Raw genomic sequence first — 21,922 nt, forward strand, 5'->3', positions numbered from 1 at the left:
AATAAAGCGAAACCTTCACCAAAAAACAGGTCAACAGTGTGACGAATGTGCTTTGTCATTACGGGGTATTGTGTGTAGATTGCTGAGAATTTTAGTATTTATTTAATACATTTTAGAATAAGGCTGTAATGTAACAAAATGTGGAAAAATTCAAGGGGTCTGAATACTTTCCGAAGGCACGTATATACTCAACATGACCAAAAATATGTGAACACCTGCTCGTTGAACATCTCGTCCCAAACACATGGGCATTAATATGGAGTTGGTCTCCCCATGTGCTGCTATAACAGCCTCCACTCTTCTGGGAAGGCTTTCCACTAGATGTTAGAACATAGCTGAGGGGACTTGCTTCCATTCAGCCACAAGAGCATTAGTGAGGTTGGGCACTGATTCATCCCAAAGGTGTTCGATGGGGTTGAGGTCAGGGCTCTGTGCAGGCCAGTCAAGTTCTTCCACACCGATCTCAACACACCATTTCTGTATGGACCTTGCTTTGTGCACGGGGGGGTATTGTCATGCTGAAACAGGAAAGGGCCTTCCCCAAACTGTTGCCACAAAGTTGGAAGCACAGAATCATCCAGAATGTCATTCTATGCTGTAGCATTATGATTTCCCTTCACTGGAACTAAGGGCCCGAACCTTGAAAAACTGCCCCAGACCACTATTCCTCCTCCACCAAACTTTACAGTTGGCACTATGCTCAGCCATGGAAACCCATTTCATGAAGCTCCCGACGAACAGTTACTGTGCTGACATTGCTTCCAGAGGCAGTTTGGAACTCGGTAGTGAGTATTTTGTATTTTATTAAGATCCTTATTAGCTGTTTTGAAAGCCGCAGCTACTCTTTCTGGGGTCCAACACAGAACATGAAACATGACGTAATACAGAAGATTAATAAACAAAAACAGCTCAAGGACAGAACTACATTTTGTAACAGAGAACTGAAGATTTTTACGGGCTACGTGCTTCAGCACTCACCGGTCCTGTTCTGTGAGCTTGTGTGGCCTACCACTTTGCGGCTGAGCTGTTGTTGCTCCTAGACGTTTCCACTTCACAATAACAGCACTTACAGTTGACTGGGGCAGATCTAGCAGGGCAGACATTTGACCAACTGACTATGACGGTGCCAAGTTGAAATTCACTGAGCTTTTCAGTAAGGCCATTTTACTGCCAATGTCTGTCTAGGGAGATTGCATGACTGTACGCTCGATTTATACACCGGTAAGCAACGGGTGTGGCTGAAATAGCCTAATCCACTAATTTGAAGGGGTATCCACATACTTTTGTGTATATATTGTGCATTCAGTATAGAGAATGGACAGGTACTCTTGGCTTGAATAAATTAATCTCCTTATCAAATAGACAAAACGTGTTTTGTAAATTAAAAGATTATACTGTTGTACTCCAGTGCTTGTTCAGTGAATTATAGTGATTCAATGGTATATGCCAGAATAAAAATAACATTTTCCAATATACTGTATGCCCTGGGCATATACATAGGAAATGTACAAATCTTTTTTTATTTCTCATTTTGTGCATTTTCTGGGCGTGTATGAAAAGCAAAATCAAAAACATAGTTAGAGCACAGTTAATTCATACAACAAACAAACAGGACTGGCAGAGCTAACTACAAAGGGGAAGGGAAGGTAAAGTCACCCAACACGATATGCAAATGAAATGTAAATAAATAAAAATGTTGAAAACGCCTTACACTCAGCCATTTCACGAATCACTGTAATAAATTTGTTAGGTCATACTTCACTAAGTTACAGTAAATGCCATATTTCATAAGGAACCATCTGAAACATGTTCAGATCCCCTTTTTTCTCTGTAGTTTGTCTGTACACATGTCCATTTGTATAAGTGTATGAGAGGGTAGGTATCTGCCTAAATCATTCTGGATCATGGCTGTTGCTGGTACTGGCTCTCTGTTGCAGTGTAGAAATCCTCCAGGACACTCTGCAGATACTCAAAGGTGGGCCGGTCCTCGGGCTTGTTCTTCCAGCACTCCAACATGATGTCATAGAGCTCCTGCGGACAGCTGTCGGTGCGCTGCATGCGGTAGCCGCTCTCCAGAGAGCGAATCACTTCTGGGTTTGTCATACCTAGATGATAGAGCCAGCACAGAAACGCATCATTACAGGGGGGACAAAGATGAATTTAATTCATCATTCAATTAATATTACAGTACAAGTACAGTAGAGTCCATGTTATCATTCAGGTCCTGACCTGGATATGGTGTGCGTCCATAGCTGATGATCTCGGTCAGTAGGATGCCAAAGGACCAGACATCTGATTTGATGGTGAAGGAGCCAAAGTTGATTGCCTCTGGGGCCGTCCATTTGATGGGGAACTTTGCTCCTTTTAGGGAACAAGAGTAGGCTTTCTTACTCTACCTTCTGCTGCACCCTGCTGTCACTGATAAAAAATACAGCTTGTCTTTTTCTATTCAAACTCTGTTATTTATTCAGTCCCACAGAACTCACTCTGACACAATGATATATATATATATATATCTCTTCATTGTTCCCTGACTTCCCTCTCTCAAATTCGAATTCCAAACCACACCCACATCTAAAAGCTCCCTTTCTCTACTACGACTGTCCTAATATTTGCTAAATCAGCTGTTATGTTACAGTTATTAATGAACCATTATATGGCACAGACATGTTCCCCAAGGGGATAATGCTTACCTTCCCTGGCTGTGTACTCATTGTCCTCGATGATTCGGGCGAGGCCAAAGTCAGCAATCTTGCACACCAGAGCCTTCGAGACCAGGATGTTGGCGGCTCGCAGGTCTCTGTGAATATAGTTCCTCTGCTCGATGTAGGCCATTCCTTCTGCAATCTACGGACAAAGACATGGTTAGATGTCAGAAGACAATAGAAAAGGGGGCATTCCAAACATACTTCTGTGTTTGTTCACTTGGCAAAGGATCATAATGAAAGTATTCAGACCCCTTTTTCCACATTTTGTTACGTTACAGGCTTATTCTAAAATGGATGAAATAAAAAAATGTTCCTCATCAATCTACACACAATACCACATAATGCTAAAGTGAGAAAACTGTTTTTTCTCAATTACAAATATAAAACAGAAATACCTTATTTACATAAGTATTCAGACCCTTTGCTATGAGTCTCAAAATTAAGCTCAAGTGCATCCTGTTTCCATTCGGTCATCCATGAGATGTTTCTACAACTTGGAGTCCACCTGTGGTAAATTGAATTGATTGGACATGATTTGGAAAGGCACACATCTGTCTATACAGTATAAGGTCCCACAGTTGTCAGAGCATGTCAAATCAAGTCTGAGCAAAAACCAAGCCATGAGGTCGAAGAAATTGTATCGATGCACAGATCTGGGTAAGGGTACCCAAACATTTCTGGAAGAAGTTTGGAACCACCAAGACTCTTCCTAGAGCTGGCCGCCCGGCCAAACTGAGCAATCGGGGGAGAAGAGCCTTGGTCAGGGAGGTGACCAGGAAGCCAATGGTCACTCTGATAGAGCAGTTCCTCTGTGGAGATGGGAGAACATTCCAGAAGGACAACCTTGTCTGCAGCACTCCACCAATTAGGCTTTTATGGTAGACTGGCCAGACGGAAGACACTCCTCAGTAAAATGCACATGACAGCCTGATTAGAGTTTGCCAAAAGGCATCTAAAGGACTCTTAGACCTTGAGAAACAGGATTCTCTGGTCTAATGAAACCAAGATTGAACTCTTTGGCCTAAATGCCAAGCGTGGAGGAAACCTGGCACCATCCCTACAGTGATGCATGGTGGTGGCAGCATCATGCTATGGGGATGTTTTCAGTGGCAGGGACTGGGAGACTAGTCAGGATCGAGGGAAAGATGAATGGAGCAAAGTACAGAGATATCCTTAATGAAAACCTGCTCTGGTGCGCTCAGGACCTCTGACTGGAGCGAAGGATCACCTTCACCCAGGACAATGACCCGGAGCACACAGCCAAGACAACGCAGGAGTGGATTCGGGACAAGTCCCTGAATGTCCTTGAGTGGCCCAGCCGGAGCCCAGACTTGAACCCGATCGAACATCTCTGGAGAGACCTGAAAATAGCTGTGCAGCAATGCTCCACATCCAACCTGACAGTGCTTGATGGGATCTGCAAGGAGAATTGGAGAAACTCCCCAAATACAGGTGTGCCAAGCTTGTAGCGTCATACCCAAGAAGACTCGATGTTGTAATCACTGCCAAAGGTGCTTCAACAAAGTACTGAGTATAGGGTATGAATACTTATGTAAATGTATATTTTTTCTAATTATTATTTTGGATTTTTAAAAAAAGTTACAACTGTTTTTGCTTTGTCATTATGGGTTATTGTGTGTAGATTGATGAAGGATTTTTTTCCCCCCTCCATTTTAGAATAAGGCTGTAACGTAACAAAATGTGGAAAAAGTCGAGGGGTCTGAATTGGCCTTACAAAAATGAGATTTTTGACAGTTTGGAGCACAGTTCCACTTTTATTGCATGGCAGGGATCCGCACTACTATGCAGCTGTGGCAAGAGCACATTTTACACAGCCTGTCCACAGGTCGCATAAACAATGACTGATAGGCAGTTTAGCCTACACTTCTTCAATTCAACCATTATGGAGGTTAAATACACCTACACATTTGTGAAAGGCCATTCACAACAAGCACAATCCGTAAGGCGCAAATAATTGAGAGAGCAGCAGTGTGATTCATATAATTGATATGTAAATATCAATAATAGGCCTAAGTGATATCTGTACCGCCCGTAGGCGGTATTGGGGAATATCCCGCTCAGCCACACCACCCCTGCTCAGCTGTGGCAAGAGCACATTTTACACAGCCTGTCCACAGGTCGCATAAACAATGACTGATAGGCAGTTTAGCCTACACTTCTTCAATTCAACCATTATGGAGGTTAAATACACCTACACATTTGTGAAAGGCCATTCACAACAAGCACAATCCGTAAGGCGCAAATAATTGAGAGAGCAGCAGTGTGATTCATATAATTGATATGTAAATATCAATAATAGGCCTAAGTGATATCTGTACCGCCCGTAGGCGGTATTGGGGAATATCCCGCTCAGCCACACCACCCCTGCTCGCACACATGCCACACTATTTCTGTTGGCACAAGCACTGTTCATGACACAAACTGTTCACACCCCTCTTGTTGGCCGAGACCCCTCTTGTTGGTCGAGAGAACATCTATCAGGTTTAAAGCTTGTTTCCTGCAATTCTACACTTTTCATTAGGGCACAGAGAAAATGTTGCAGTTTTATAGCAAATGTTCTTACAATTCTATAAATTTTGCATGTCTAATGTGTATTCATGTGATATTTGAGTGACTCGGACATTACTACAAAATCTATCGGCTAAAAAACCAAGCTAAAAAACATTAGCTGACATGGGCTAGTTGATCTGGACATTTCTGACGAGTTATAAATAGCTCTCTAAGGTCTGCAATGACTGACATGACCAGAGGAAAACTGATGATTCACTATCCAATTTCGAAATTGCACATTGTACTACAACAACTTTCAAGAGTAAGTTGAAAGCTGGACTGAGTTCCTGAAAAAAAAAATCTAATAATAAATTGGACTGTAGCCTACAGAAACCTATTCCTGTGCTTTTCCCACAATCCATCAAACACATTTGGTGTGTCATCAAAGTATTTTAATTACGCAAACATCTTTTCTGAATTTAAAAGTAATCCTAGAAGTAATCATCTAGTTTTTCAAAAGTATCTTTAAGCTGGTTACAATTTTTTTGCTGGTAACGTAACGGATTACAGTTTGTTTTTTGTAATCAGTTACATATAACAGATTACATGTCATATGTTACTCCCCAATCCTGTACACAACCCAGGTATTTCAGCAGTACATTGTAGCACTGATAAAGAATGATTATGTTTTTACAGCCACCCCCATAAATGATTTGGTTTTACCTTCCAACATAAGTTGATGTAAAAGGATACATTTGAGGTAAAAAAAATATCAAATTTGACAGCAGACAAGAAAATCTTATAGTTAATTGAATATTTCATTTTGAAAAGCAGATAGTTACAGTAGATTGAATATCTGTCCAAATTGAAAGAGTGATTTAGTGCAGTGACCAAGTGACTGTGATTTTTGTTTTGTTTTTGTGTTTAGAGTTGTAAAAATGTACCACATACAAAATTGCACCAGTGATTGAAAAAAAAAACGAACTGTGAGATACAGAAGCTGAATCTCACCTGTGCACTGAAGTCAATGAGTTTGGGGAGCTGCACACGATTGCCCTCATCACTCTTCAAGAAGTCCAGCAAACTGCCTAAACACGCACACACATACACACAAACAGAATTCAATGACAGAAATACACTGACAGGAAATGTACTGTACGGTAATGTAAATGTGTACAAAATGTCAAACTGTAGTGTTCATACCCTTTTCCATGAACTCTGTGATGATGTAGATGGGTTCCTCTTTGGTAACCACAGCGTTCAGACGGACCAGCTTGTCGTGCTGCAGGGCCTTCATCAGGTTTGCCTCGTCCAGGAAAGCCTCTACCGACATGGTGCCAGGCTTCATGGTCTTCACTGCCACCTTGGTGTGCTTGTTGTATGTAGCTACAGTAAAAGACACAAAGACAACCACAGTAGCCATGCTAAGTTCACAGCTCGCAAAAAGCAAGATGTTTTCAGAATACATATAAACTTATTCTGATCTCCCGGTAATGGTCCAAGCATCACCTTCTCAGAATGTTTGAGTAACTCACCCATCCAGACCTCTCCGAACTGGCCAGCCCCGAGCTTCCTATCAAGTTTGAGGGACTCCCGAGGGATCTCCCAGGCATCCTTCTCCCAGGGCTTCTGGGGCTTGGGACTGAGGCAGGGGCTGGTCAAGGCCTGGCACAGACCATCTCCCTGCTCTATAGGAAGCAAACACATCCAATGAGAGTAAGACATCCACACACAAAGCTCTGAATCAAACAGGACATTAACTGAATGTATTTTTTAACTGTACATAACACACATTAATAAACACATAGAAAGTAAACACTGCTGGAGGCCATATAGACCATGTGCCCATATTCAGAACAGGCAGCCAGCAGAGGGGGCTGTTTACCTCTGTCACCATCCGCTTTAGTAACAGTGACTGCTGGCTTGACAATCTGGACCCTCTATTTCTGAAACTATCCGCCGCCATTGTCGCAACCCCTATAACCATCCTGCACACCTCTCTTTCATATCGTCTGAGATCCCCAAGGATTGGAAAGCTGCCGCAGTCATCCCCCTCTTCAAAGGGGGAGACACCCTGGACCCAAACTGTTACAGACCTATATCCATCCTGCCCTGCCTATCTAAGGTCTTCGAAATCCAAGTCAACAAACAGATCACTGACCATCTCGAATCCCACCGTACCTTCTCCACTGTGCAATCTGGTTTCCGAGCCGGTCACGAGTGCACCTCAGCCACGCTCAAGGTACTAAAGGATATCATAACCGCCATCGATAAAAGACAGTACTGTGCAGCCGTCTTCATCGACCTGGCCAAGGCTTTCGGCTCTGTCAATCACCATATTCTTATCGGCAGACTCAGTAGCCTCGGTTTTTCTTTGCAGACAGAGTTCAGTGTGTCAAATCGGAGGGCATTTTGTCTGGTCCTCTGGCAGTCTCTATGGGGGTGCCACAGGGTTCAATTCTCAGGCTGACTCTTTTCTCTGTATATATCAATGATGTTTCTGCGGGCGATTCCCTGATCCACCTCTATGCAGACGACACCATTCTGTATACTTCTGGCCCTTCCTTGGACACTGTGCTTTCTAACCTCCAAACGAGCTTCAATGCCATACAACACTCCTTCCGTGGCCTCCAACTGCTCTTAAACGCTAGTAAAACCAAATGCATGCTTTTCAACCGTTCACTGCCTGCACCCACACGCCCGATTAGCATCACCACCCTGGATGGTTCCGACCTAGAATATGTGGACCTCTATAAGTACCTAGGTGTCTGGCTAGACTGTAAACTCTCCTTCCAGACTCATATCAAACATCTCCAATCTAAAATCAAATCTAGAGTCTGCTTTCTATTCCGCAACAAACCCTCCTTCACTCACGCCGCCAAACTTACCCTAGTAAAACTGACTGTCCTACCGATCCTCGACTTTGGCGATGTCATCTATAAAATAGCTTTCAATACTCTACTCAGCAAACTGGATGCAGTTTATCACAGTGCCATCCGTTTTGTTACTAAAGCACCTTATAACACTCACCACTGCGACCTGTATGCTCTAGTCGGCTGGCCCTCGCTACATATTCGTCGCCAGACCCACTGGCTCCAGGTCATCTACAATTCCATGCTAGGTAAAGCTCCGCCTTATCTCAGTTCACTGGTCACGATGGCAACACCCACCCGTAGCACACGCTCCAGCAGGTGTATCTCACTGATCATCCCTAAAGCCAACACCTCATTTGGCCGCCTTTCCTTCCAGTTCTCTGCTGCCTGTGACTGGAACGAATTGCAAAAAAGAAAATCGCTGAAGTTGGAGACTTTTATCTCCCTCACCAACTTTAAACATCTGCTATCTGAGCAGCTAACCGATCGCTGCAGCTGTACATAGTCCATCGGTAAATAGCCCACCCAATTGACCTACCTCATCCCCATAATGTTTTTATTTATTTACTTTTCTGCTCTTTTGCACACCAGTATCTCTACCTGCACATGACCATCTGATCATTTATCACTCCAGTGTTAATCTGCAAAATTGTAATTATTCGCCTACCTCCTCATGCCTTTTGCACACAATGTATATAGACTCTTTTTATTTTTTTTTCTACTGTGTTATTGACTTGTTTATTGTTTACTCCATGTGTAACTCTGTGTTGTTGTCTGTTCACACTGCTATGCTTTATCTTGGCCAGGTCGCAGTTGTAAATGAGAACTTGTTCTCAACTAGCCTACCTGGTTAAATAAAGGTTAAATAAAATTTAAAAAATAAAATCCATAGAGATAGATAGAGAACTCTAGTTGGATTTTTGCATGGACATTGCCATAGAGTACCACAGTATGAGTCATAATACCCATATAACCTAGCGGTCAAAAAAGGAAATGGTTCCAATCCTTTTTCTACCATTCATTTTTCCCATAGTGGATATTATGAACACTTAAAATAAGGGCTGTGTTTCGTGTAGGCTTACCCTGGCGTGAAGTTTTGATAACCGTCTAAATCTTCCTAGGTCATTGTGATTTTTACCAATATATTTGCCTGTACTTACCCCCCAAGATGAAATGCTAATTAGCTGCTAATGTGGCTATCATAAAGGACTACAAATGCCATGATGATCTGGATGAGACTGCCGAATCGAGGCAAAGGTAAGAATCTCTGGATTACCTATCTAATGTTAGCTAAATTTTGAAATTAATAAATTGTCAAAATGTATTTAAATGGACAATTCTGTGAACTGTCTTGTGCAAGTTTTTTTACACAATGCATTTTAGCAAAGGTGGCAACTAGAGATGACGTTCAGGAGCTTGCAGGGATTTGTAGTCTTACATGATGTCTACTTTGACGCTAATTAGCAATTTTGAATCTGAGAGTAAATAGAGCCGAATACATTGATAAAAGTCACATTGTCTAAGAGAGATTTACATGCCTACACAAACAGCCCTTATTTTGAAGTGTTTGTAAAATTCCCTTTGGGAAACATTTATGGTGGAAAAAGGATTGGAACCATTTCCCTGTTTGACCTCAAGGTTTTCTCAGTATTATGTGCATTATGACACCTCCACTGTGGGGGCTATAGAGGGCTATCTATCTCTATGGGTGTATCCCTGTGTATTATGGTGGTCTGGCCATGCTGTTGGCACTCACTTTTATAGTGGCTGACCAGTTCCTGCAGGTTGTTGAAGGTGATGCGTGGAGAGATGTAGAAGCCACCGTTATCCAGTGTACGGATCTTGTAATGCTTGACTGTGTCTCCTGATTGGGAATCACTGTCCCTTACGGATAAGGAGTAGCTGCCTGTAGTAGGACGGAGAGAGGGTGTTAGCTTGCTAAATGTGTACACATTTGTTTGTATGTGTGTATGTATAAGAGCTTTTTAACTTGCTCACCCTTGGTGGTCTCACTGTCACGGATCATGAACGATCCCGTTTTGTTTGCTGATGCTAGCAGCTGCCTCTCTGCATCTTTCCTGCTCACTCCTTTATAGAACCACCTGGATGATGGTACATTTATTTCACACTGATTCCTTTGAGCAGCTCTACTCATAAACTATCCACACAGTGCACTGATAAAACACTTACTCTTCGGTTTCAAGTCTGTCTATGGCTACATAGTTATTGGGGATGTAGCCTTCCTTGCCTGTGCTAATTAACTGTGCTCTCCACCATTCTCCAGATCTAGAGAGAGAGAGAGAAAGAGAGAGAGAGAGAGATGTGGGTATAGGTAAGCTATACACTGCTTTGTATGGGTAATGATGTATCTTGTTTATGTGTAAATATCAGGTACACTCACTCCTGTAAGATTTTAAGCTTGTCTCCCTTCTTGAAGTCCAGGTCTCCATCATTTACACCCTCATAGTCATACAGTGCAATGGCAATGCTCTCAGTACCTGGAGGGGGCAGATAACATAAGTGTGTGGGTGTGTGTGTGTGTGTACGCATGCACACATATGACAAAGAAAGACTTGTGGGTGACATCGTGTGCAACTTTACATTGTTAATAGAACAACAGTGCCTTGCCTGGGTCACTTCATGTCTGACTGCTTTACTGTTATAGCAGTGGAGAGATCATCTCTGCTGTCCCGTGTGATCAGGCTCTGAGTGGTCTATTTCAACCCACACACGCTCACTCCTTTCACCCTCATACATTATGTGGCCTCATTACATGACAACAAGCGGTAATCCATTTTAGACACACAGTGTGTTAGTGTGCTGCTCAAAATACAGTGTGATACAGTAATAGTTCCTCCATCACAGACTCAAGTAAGCAATGTGAGTACTGTAACTTTTCTGCGTTATACTCACCATTAGAGGGGACTGGAGGGGCAACGGTGATGGTTCCGTTCTGTAAAGACAATATGAGATTAGAGTTTTGAAGGAGAACCATGACAAATGTAGTATGGAACATAGTATATTATAGTTGTAGCATAGTATGGTTGGGAGAAAGTGAATGAGACAGAGAAGGAGATGTGTGGTCAATGACAGACTAAGCAAGAGTGAGATAGACTGACAGAAAATAGGAATGTAAGTCAAACAGAAATAGAGGAGAGACATGTCAATTCAGTCACTAAATGTCTGTTCAATGATCGCAAACACATTTCTGCGCTTGTTTGTTGTGCTACTTCCTCTTCCTCATTCTAAATAACAGCCCTGAGTCACATCCCTGCTACTGTAGCACATAATGTTCTGAGAACCAGATGTTTCTTAGAGCTTAGAGAGAGCCTGGTTGTCCTAAAGTTATTTTGCATACAACCTTCCCACAAATGTCTGGGATTGGTGCAGGATAGTTGCTTTGCTTTGGAACATTTTCAGCACATTTATGGAACTTGACAGAAATGTTCTTAGTATTTCATTACTTTAACAGAACATTTCCCAAAAGTTGAAACATGGTTACATTTCATTTCAATTTTGGTAATGTTCTTGGAACATTATCTAATCGGTTTGACATTGGTAATGTTCTTGGAACATTATCTAATCGGTTTGACATTGGTAATGTTCTTGGAACATTATCTAATCGGTTTGACATTGGGAATGTTCTCAAATAGTTCAGAGAATGTTACAAAAAATAATATTCTTCTGTGGGAATTTCAGTACTTCAGCATAACGGTTCTATTAAAAGTCATGTTATCAAATTGTTCTGTGAACATTAAGAAAACTTTCCATAAAAAAACCCACAAGAAATATACATTCCATTCTCAGCATCAACAAAACTCTCTGTATCCTCTATGTTGTTAAGTGTGTTCAGGTGTGTTGGCCGCGCCCACTAATTGGCCAAACCTGATCTTATTGAGTGCTTTCCCCTTTGAAATAGGGTTTGTTTGAATAGACTAAAATTAACAGCTTTGTATGCTTAAAAAAACATGGCATGCTAGCTCCACGCTGGTGGATTAATTCCATGGATAGAGAACAGAAGATTATAGGTTTGAATCTCACTGATGCCATGTCACAATAAAAATAAATGTGTTTGCATGATGAACGCCCAAGTAATTTCCATGCGTCTTATCTGCGCTTGGAGTTCAAGAAAGTTTACCCCAAATAAGCTATCAGAGTTATTAAAATAAGTTTTAAGGAAGTCATTCAAAAACCTCCAAATAACCCACAATTTTCATTCTCAGAGTGTTAATAAGGCCTCCCAGGAAGACTTTCAAGGAACCAGAGTAAAATGTTCTCAGAACCTCCATGCGAACTAAATTTAAACGTTCCCCGACAGGCTAAATGTTTACTTATTTGGCATTTCTTTTTCCATTAAAAAAACAAGCTTTATTTAACTAAGCAAGTCAGTTAAGAACAAATTCTTATTTACAATGACGGCCTACCAAAAGACAAAAGGCCTCCCGCGGGGACGGGGGCTGGGATTAAACATAAATAAAACATATGTATAGGACAAAACACACATCACCACGAGAGAGACAACACAACACTACATAAAGAGAGACCTAAGACAACAACATTGCAAGGCAGCAACACATGACAACACAGCATGGTAGCAACACAACATGTTACAAACATTTGTTCCCACAACTAATGTGAAACCAAAAACATTTGATCCCACAACTTCCAAGGAACTAGATGTGATAGCTGGGTTTACAATTAACACACATGAAGTAATGACCACCCCAGACACCAAAGGAAACCTACTTACAGATCAGTATCTTGCTCTTGGCATCAGAATAGAGTCTAGCAGTAATAATAATAATACCCCCCCCCCCCCCCCCCCCCCCCCCGGTGTTCACTCACAGCCTTGGTCCCTGTGGTGGGGTCTTTGACGTAGTGGGTTGTCTGAGTCTGGTTCAGAGAGTCATCATTGACCACACCTTTGCTGCTGGGATCCTGCTGCTCCTTGGACCCCACACAGCCCATAGTGGAAGAACCTAAAAATGTGTTATTTCAAAAATATCAGTCAGAATACAATGTCTGTTCACTACATTTGGACTAGTAACGCAAGGTGGAGAGAGTGTAAAAATGGCACCATAGCAGTGCTAAGTCAATGTATTATGAAGTGTTTACTACAAGATACTGTATGGATATACTTTTATTATTCATCTCTGTTGAAATAAACAGATGAGCTGCAGTATTAAAATGAAAGGGAAAGGGGGATGCCTAGTCTGTTGTACAACTGAATGCCTTTAACTGAGACGTGTCAGCGTGAAAGAGAGAGAGAAAGAGAGATGAAGGGAAGAAGTGATGTTTTTCAGTCTGAGAGATACCCTTACTCTAACCTAACAGAATTACATTTGTAAATATTCACTTACCTTTCCATTTAAACTGTATTCCTCTTTGTCACAGCAGGGTCAGTTTATTTTTAACAGTTAAAGTTGAACTTGCAGCAAAACTATTTAAGGCTAAATGGTTATTGTGATTGAACCTTTTCCAATCCATCATATTATGCTTCTCCATGCCAGTATGCCAGGCTACAGGTATAGGAACACCCCCCCCCCCCTCCCCTCTCTCCAGTTCTCAGAAGAAGATGCTTCTTCCAAACCATCAAGTGTTGTATCTTGAAAAATTGTCTCTGGTGGTTGGCCAAACCTTTCTCATCCATTTACAAACCTCCTCAGCCTCTTATCAACCACTCACATCGTCCATTAATCTCATCAAACCATGACACACATGGCATGTACTTCCTGTACAGAGGAAGTTAACTGGAGGTGATGATCAGACCATAGACGCAGAGAACTACCCTGCTCTTTAGAAAGTGCCCCCTCATCCTTATCGTCTCCATCCATCTTTCTATCCACGTCACTTGATCCAATCAGCCCCTAATAACTCCCCAACCATCCTCCTCCATCTGTCTCTGTCTCTGTCTGTCTGTCTGTCTGCCTGCCTGCCTGCCTGTCTGTCTCTAACCCATCATATTACCCACAGATGCAAATCTAGTTAGCTGTGAGAGCCCTGTGCCATGTGTGCCTCTGGCACTAACCACTATCATTGCATCTGCTGCAGGGCAGTCGGAGGGCGGCTGGGACTGGGAGTGTACACCATGTGAAAAACATCACTGCTAAACCTCCTCTGCTAGTACTCTCACAAACTGCCATGCCATGGAACCAGGCACCAGACACACACATAACATGTTCAACTTATGGAAGCAAGTTTTGGGTGTGATGTGACCATTTACTGTTTTTTTTTTCTTTTTACAAAATCCAATTACTACTTTCCAATCAGGGCTTAGAACCTAAATTCTGAACAGAATCCCTATTTCTTTTGTTCCGTTGCAGTGTTCTGAACCGGTAAAAAAAAAAGAAGCTAACGACTCATATAGTTCCTTTTTCTTATTTTTTTAAAAGCCTGTGAAATCGACGGTTTTGACCAAATAGCTCATTAACTTACTCTACCAATTAGCACGGATAAGAGACGCTTGTTATGGAATGAGTAATAGTTGTTTAGTTTCAAGTTATGTATGTACGGGATACAGATGTACACCGTCCAAATAAATTCTCACTTGCAGGTTCCTTCTTGATTATGCAACAACAATAAGAAATAATAAAATATTAGAATACAAACCTAAAGTAAATGGTTCAATAGAATAAACATTGTAGCATAAGTATAATACGAGAATGCACAATTTATTGTACAATATTTACACATGTTTTGGGGAAGAGGGATTGGGGGTCAAGTGTTTAAGCTGTGCAGTATTTAGCAATAATAAATAAGAATCTAGTGGCAGCAGTTGTGATGTGTGTGTGTGTGTGTGTGTGTGTGTGTGTGTGTGTGTGTGTGTGTGTGTGTGTGTGTGTGTGTGTGTGTGTGTGTGTGTGTGTGTGTGTGTGTGCTAAGGTGCAGAGAGTCAGTGCAGGTGGTAAGTCCATGTTTTTGGTCAGAGTGCTATTGCTCAAGATACTACTGAAATTTCACAATTGGGAGAGAGTGAGAGAGAGGGGTGGACATGGATGGGGCTTGGCTTGAACCGGTTCTGTTCCCTGAACCGGTTCAAACCCCTGGTTTCCATCAAAATATAGATTACAAGCCATGAAGAGGTATTGCATCTGCAGTGCATTCGAAAAGTTTACACATTTTCTTACGTTACACCTTATTCTAAAATGGATTAAATTGTTTTCCCCCTCATCATTCTACACACAATACCCCATAATGACACAGCAAAAACAGTTTAGAAATGTTAGCAACAAGTATTAAAAATGTAAAACTGAAGTATCACATTTACATACTGTAAGTATTCAGACCCTTTTCTCAGTACTTTGTTGAAGCACCTTTGGCAGCGATAACAGCCTCAAGTCTTCTTGGGTATGACGCTACAAGCTTGGCACACATGTATTTGGGGAGTTTCTCCCATTCTTCTCTGCAGATCCTCTCAAGCTCTGTCAGGTTGGATGGAGAGCATTGTCCTCGGATGGGGCCACAGTGTCTCCTGACCCCTCCTGTCTCAGCCTCCAGTATTTATGCTGCAGTAGTTTATGTGTCGGGGGGCTAGGGTCAGTTTGTTATATCTGGAGTACTTCTCCTGTCCTATTCAGTGTCCTGTGTGAATCTAAGTGTGCGTTCTCTAATTCTCTCCTTCTCTCTTTCTTTCACTCTCTCGGAGGACCTGAGCCCTAGGACCATGCCCCAGGACTACCTGACATGATGACTCCTTGCTGTCCCCAGTCCATCTGACCAGTTTCAACTGTTCTGCCTCATTATTATACGACCATGCTGGTCATTTATGAACATTTGAACATCTTGGCCATGTTCTGTTATAATCTCCACCCGGCACAGCCAGAAGAGGACTGGCCACCCCACATAGCCTGGTTCCTCTCTAGGTTTCTTCCTAGGTTTTGGCCTTTCTAGGGAGTTTTTCCTAGCCACCGTGCTTCTACACCTGCATTGCTTGCTGTTTGGGGTTTTAGGCTGGGTTTCTGTACAGCACTTTGAGATTTCAGCTGATGTACGAAGGGCTATATAAATACATTTGATTTGATTGCTGCACAGCTATTTTCAGGTCTCTCCAGAGATGTTTGTTTGAGTTCAAGTCTGGGCTCTGGCTGGGCCACTCAACAACATTCAGAGACTTTTCCGAAGCCACTCCTGCGTTGTCTTGGCTGTGTGCTTAGGGTCATTGTCCTGTGGGAAGGTGAACCTTCGCCCCAGTCGGAGGTCCTGAGTGCTCTGGAGCAGATTTTCATCAAGGATCTCTCTGTACTTTGTGCCATTCATTTTTGCCTCGATTCTGACTAGTCTCCCAGTCCCTGCTGCTGAAAAACATTCTCACAGCATGATGCTGCCACCACCATGCATCACCATAGGGATGGTGCTAGGTTTCCTCCAGACGTGACACTTGTCATTCAGGCCAAAGAGTTCAATCTTGGTTTCATCAGACCAGAGAATCTTGAATCTTCTCATGGTCTAAGAGTCCTTCGGGTGCCTTTTGGCAAACTCCAAACAGGCTGTCATGTGCATTTTATTGAGGAGTGGCTTCTGTCTGGCCACTCTACCATAAAGGTAGACTGACTGGTGGAGTGCTGCAAATATGGTTGTCCTTCTGAAAGGTTCTCCAATCTACACAGAGGAACTCTAGAGATCGGTCAGAGTGATCATCAGGTTCTTGGTCACCTCCCTGACCAAGGTCCTTCTCCCCCAATTGCTCAGTTTGGCCAGGAGGTCAGCTCTATTAAGAGTCTTGGTGGTTTCAAACTTCTTCCAGAATGATGGAGGCCACTGTGTTTTTGGGGACATTCAATGCTATAGACGGGCTATTCCCAAACTGGCTATTCCTAAACATTGCGTGTGGTTCACATTTTCAAACAGTCCATTTAGATTTTCCAACTGGGCTTTGCAGCCTAATTGATTTGGGGTTCACTTATATTGGGAGTAGTGCCTTTCCTCAGCCACAGTGTGTTATATGTGCAAAAGTACAATCTCACAACTCGATGAAACCTTCCCTCTTGCGCATACATTTAGAAACGAAACATGCCAATTTGAAAAATAAGCCACAGGAGTTTTTTAATTGAGAAGTAAGACGACTTTCGAGTAGTAAGACATGTATCAAACCAATAGGTTCCTTTACAATAAGAAGGCTCTAGAAGCGTCTTGTATGGTGAGCTACCGAGTGGCTAGGACAGGCAAGCCCCATACTATTGTGGAGGACTTAATACTTCCTGCTGTCATGGCTGGGACAATGCTGGGGGAAAATGCAAACAAAAAAAGACAGACAATGCTTTCATCAAACAACACTGTTTCACAACGCATTAGTGACATGGCAGGAGATGTTTTGAAACAATTACTGCTTTGCATACAAGCCTGTGAATTATATGCGTTACAGCTGGATGAGTCAACAGACGTGGCGGGCCTGGCACAACTCCTGGTATATGTCTGTTACGTTTATGGGGGGTCAATTAAGGAAGACATCCTCTTCTGCAAACAACTGGAAACCAGGACAACAGGAGAGGATATTTTTAAAGTGCTGGACAGCTTTGTGACGTCACATGGACGTTGGTGGTCAACATGTGTTGGTATCTGTACCGATGGTGCAAAAGCCATGACAGGGAGACACAGTGGAGTGGTAACGCGAGTGCAAGCTGTTGCTCCCGACGCCACTTGGGTACACTGCAGCATCCCCCGAATGAATGCCTGACAGCTTGAAATACATTTTGGACAATGGTTAACTTTGTTAAAGCAAGGCCCCTGAAGTCTCGTGTATTTTCTGCATTATGAAATGATATGGGCAGCGACCATGTAAAGCTTTTACAACAGAAAGAAGTGCACTGGTTATCAAGGGGCAAAGTATTGATGCCTTTTTATAAATTGAGAGGCGAGCTTAAAGCTTTCTTTACTGACCATAATTTTCACTTGTCTGCATGATGACGAGTTTCTCACACGACTGGCCTATCTGGGTGATGTTTGGTCTTGCCTGAATGATCTGAATCTATGATTACAGGGACTCTCCGCAACTATATTCAATGTGCAGGAAAAAAGCCTCATTGAAATTGCAACAAGCGGTTCTGTGAAAATTTTATTTTATCAGAAGCTACTGCCAGATTTCTGGATGGGGCTGCGCTCAGAGTATCCTGCCTTGGCAAATGGCGCTATTAAGACACTGATGCCCTTTGCAACCACGTACCTATGTGAATTCTCGGCCCTCACTAGCATGAAAACTAAATGCAGGCACAGACTGTGTGAGGAAAAGGATTTAAGACTGAGACTCTCTCCAATTTAACCCAACATTGCAGAGTTATGTGCATCCTTTCAAGCACACTTCTCATTAACCTGTGGTGAGTTATTCACCATTTTTGATGAACAAATAAGGTTTCATATGTAAGATGGCTAAATAATGAGCAAAATGATTGATTATTATTATATTATCATTTGTGCCCTGGTCCTATAAGAGCTCTTTGTCACAACCTGGCTCGTGGGAAGTGACAAACTCACACTCATTCTTATATTTAATAAATGTATCTTATAGTGTGTGTGTGACAGGCTTACAATGATGGTAGAAAACAACATTTGAGAGTGTGCTGACCCTGGTGCTAGAGGGGGTACGCTGCTGGAGGTTGAATGTTTGGAGGGGTACGGAACCACTGCTGTAGGCATTTTTGGTACCCTTCCCCAGATGTGTGCCTCTGTCGGTCCTCTAAGGACAATTCCTTGGACCTCATTGCTTGGTTTTTGCTCTGACATGCACTGTGAACTGTGGGACCTTATATAGACAGGTGTGTGCCTTTCCAAATCATGTCCAATCAATTTAATATACCACAGGTGGACTCCAATCAAGTTGTGGAAACATCTCAAGGATGACCAATGGAAGCAGGATGCACCTGAGCTTAATTTCACTAATCGCAAAGGGTCTGAATACTTATGTAAGTAAGGTATTTCTGTTTTAAATGTTTAGTACATTTGCAAAAATGTCAACCTGTTTTCGCTTTGTCATTATGGGGTATTGTGTGTAGATTGCTGCTGTTTTTTTTTATTCAGGACATTTTAGAATAAGGCTGTAACGTAACAAAAAATCTGTAAGGGATCTAACGACTCCTGTATAGCTTGTGAGTGTCTTAGAGCAAAACAGATGACATGTGCGTGTTCGTGAGAGTATCAGCTTTTCATAGATAGCTGTATCTTAAACCATTCAGAATCTACAGACATTTCGATATAAAAGACCATGCCCGGGTCGATTCGGGATCCGCCCTTGTTTTACAAACCAATAGTATAATCTAGAAGTATGTAGCTCAAACACATGGTTTTTAAATGGAGTTAGAAGTCCCAAACACGCTGGCGTTATAGTAGGACTCATTGTTTTAAGGGTTACGGTTTTGTATATGGTTAAAACATTACGTTTAGGCTTTCATTCCGAGTGGTTAAGGTCACCGTTAAGGTTTGGGATAGGGTTAAAACCTTACCTTTAGGCATTCATTCCGAATGGTTAAATGCAGGGTTAACCCTTTAAAGCGCACTGACTGCCACTGACTGAATGACACAGGTGGGAAATGCTGTAATAAGACAACATCCATCCGTTCGTCATCTGCTTTTATTCTTTAAGAAATGCTTATTGCCTATGGTATGAATATCAGTGAGTATACATGTTCCCCTTGTAGTATAGGTTAGTGGTCTAGAATAACAAATTAGAGTGAGTTACCTCGTTCCAACCAGCTGTATATTCCACGTATGTTCTGCTATTTGGTCCTCAACGCTGAATTATTTGTGTTCTTTAGAAAAACGCTCCTTTTTCTTTTATATCGGCTCTTCCATCCCGGGATTATAGTTCAGATAGAATGAGTTGAAGGGTGCGTTCTAGTTGTATACGAGGAAGTTAGTGCCTCACATCTGACTGTGCACGACGAACTTTCTGTCACATCTATCATAATCTCGCCCACCAGCCGGGTCTCTCTCTCTGTCTATGTGTTGGTCTATGGGTCATTTAATTCGAGCCTGGGGAGGAGGTTACATCAATCATGACACTGCTATCTTTGCGGGCTGGATGTTTTTTTTACACTAAACCTAGACATGGTCTGAGTACGAACACTTAAAAATGCACATAAAATACAAATAAGAAAAAACATGATATTTCTTGAAAAAAATTCAAATATACTGTAGTTAGCCTAACTCTTTTGTGGTTTGAATTGAAAAAGTTGTCTTAAAAATATTATTAAAGCGCCTCTAAACTTCTACAGTTTGTTTTGGCACCTGCTGTAAGATATTATCTTTGTTGAATATCTAAATTGCACATACCTTCTGTATCAATTTTCAACAGCCCTCCCCTTTGAAATCATACCCTATCTAACAAAAACGTACAAATGCAATATGTTGTAATGGGATCACGAATGGCATGGGGACACATTAGCCCGAGCAGCATACTCCGCTGGAGTCACAGACAACATCCCACACTGAGGGCATGGAGGCATGGGCGGATCGGGCCATGCAAGGACATCAAACAAATCATCTGTCTCTTTAACTAATCCTTCATCAAATGTCAGGATTAAACACAAATTTCTTCTGAGCCACGGCTCGAAAGAGAGAGTCAGAAGTAGGGTCTTAGATTAAATGCCGAAGACACATTTCAGTTGAATGCATTCAGTTGTACAACTGACTACGTATCCCCCTTTCCCTTTCTCTTTTAGATGGGGCCAGTGGTGTAGTGAAGGGTGTACGCAGGTACACACTTTATACCCACTTATTTTTCAGTGGGCATTGAATATACTCACGTCTTAATCCCCACCATGCGCATCAAAGTAGTGTAGTGGAGGTGTACAGCATATACACCATTATTAATAAGGCATTTGGAACAGATAAGAATGTATAGTTTAAAATGTTGATAAACAATTATTTATTCACGTTTTAGGGCAGCAATGTGCTCATGGTGGTACGTGCGAATGTTCCAAAATGCAATTTGCAGGAACACCCCGTTCTAAAATGCGCGCCTCACATGCAAGCGGTTTCGTAGACAAACATGGATTGGCCCGGACATTAGGCAGGAATAGGCAGATTGACTAGGGCCGCATTTTCAAGTGTAACTGACCAAGACGCACCTCCAACAACACATAACATCTCACAGAATTCTGCCTGAAACAATGACAATTTCTCTCAACCAGTGGCATATGGACATTTTAGGTGAGCGCTCAAAGGCAGGGGTGCAACATATTTTTGCTTGTCCATTCCCAGCACAGTTCTCCAGAGAACTGGAGAGAAGAATCACTGCAGCGCTCCACCAATATTCCAGCAAGAAATATTATATCATAAATCATGTAGCAGATATACCCTATGCTAGAAGAATATGGTATTTTCTGTAGCCTACAGGCTGGAGATCAAATGAATGGCAATGTAATCAGAAGGACACTTTTTATATCATGCACGTTTCTCCAATCAAATAGCCTAAACTCAATGGCGCCCAAACAAATATAAAATGCTCTGACATCTTAATTAGCGTCATGTCCTAAAAACAGTAGAGGTCAAAGTAAAATGGACAACATCCAATGTAGGCTTCTCACAACTGTTGTCCATGAGTTTTACCCCTTGTGCTAAACTGTCAAGATCAGTGGTTTCAATAGTGTATCAGTCTATTTTTGAGGAGCTGATCATAACGAAATAAAAAAGACTTCTGCATTTCCCACTGTGTTAACACATCGATTCCCATTGAAAATAGGCTCAGGATAACCCCTCATAACGTTGGGTAGCTGATATTAAGAGCTTAAATAGACACATTGACCTGGCCAAATAGTCACAGGGATCAGGTCTTAATAAAGGCAATGCAACTGCCTGTTTTACACAACTAGCTCTCACAGTCTCAGGTCCGAATTAGAC

General features: G+C 42.1%; 1 protein-coding gene across 2 annotated transcripts; it reads right to left on the bottom strand.

The window, feature by feature from the left end:
* Nucleotides 1-786: 786 nt before the first annotated feature.
* Nucleotides 787-20,497, bottom strand: LOC109907963 (tyrosine-protein kinase HCK-like). 2 transcript variants are annotated; one of them, XM_020506280.2, is made up of 14 exons: nucleotides 19,839-20,037; nucleotides 19,761-19,800; nucleotides 12,938-13,071; nucleotides 11,006-11,045; nucleotides 10,494-10,590; nucleotides 10,283-10,378; nucleotides 10,091-10,194; nucleotides 9,849-9,998; nucleotides 6,755-6,907; nucleotides 6,423-6,605; nucleotides 6,231-6,307; nucleotides 2,694-2,847; nucleotides 2,230-2,361; nucleotides 1,273-2,105 (listed from the first exon to the last, which is right to left on the bottom strand). In XM_020506280.2, exons 3-14 carry the CDS (start codon nucleotides 13,058-13,060, stop codon nucleotides 1,903-1,905), a joined length of 1,512 nt encoding a protein of 503 aa, XP_020361869.2. In that variant the 5' UTR covers nucleotides 13,061-13,071; nucleotides 19,761-19,800; nucleotides 19,839-20,037; the 3' UTR covers nucleotides 1,273-1,902. The 2 variants fall into 2 exon arrangements, with proteins under 2 accessions (XP_031649999.1, XP_020361869.2); XM_031794139.1 differs by having other exon boundaries at nucleotides 787-2,105; nucleotides 19,761-20,497.
* Between the last annotated feature and the right edge of the window lie 1,425 nt (nucleotides 20,498-21,922).

Source organism: Oncorhynchus kisutch, linkage group LG17 (assembly GCF_002021735.2).
Source record: "Oncorhynchus kisutch isolate 150728-3 linkage group LG17, Okis_V2, whole genome shotgun sequence".
Taxonomy (NCBI): domain Eukaryota; kingdom Metazoa; phylum Chordata; class Actinopteri; order Salmoniformes; family Salmonidae; genus Oncorhynchus; species Oncorhynchus kisutch.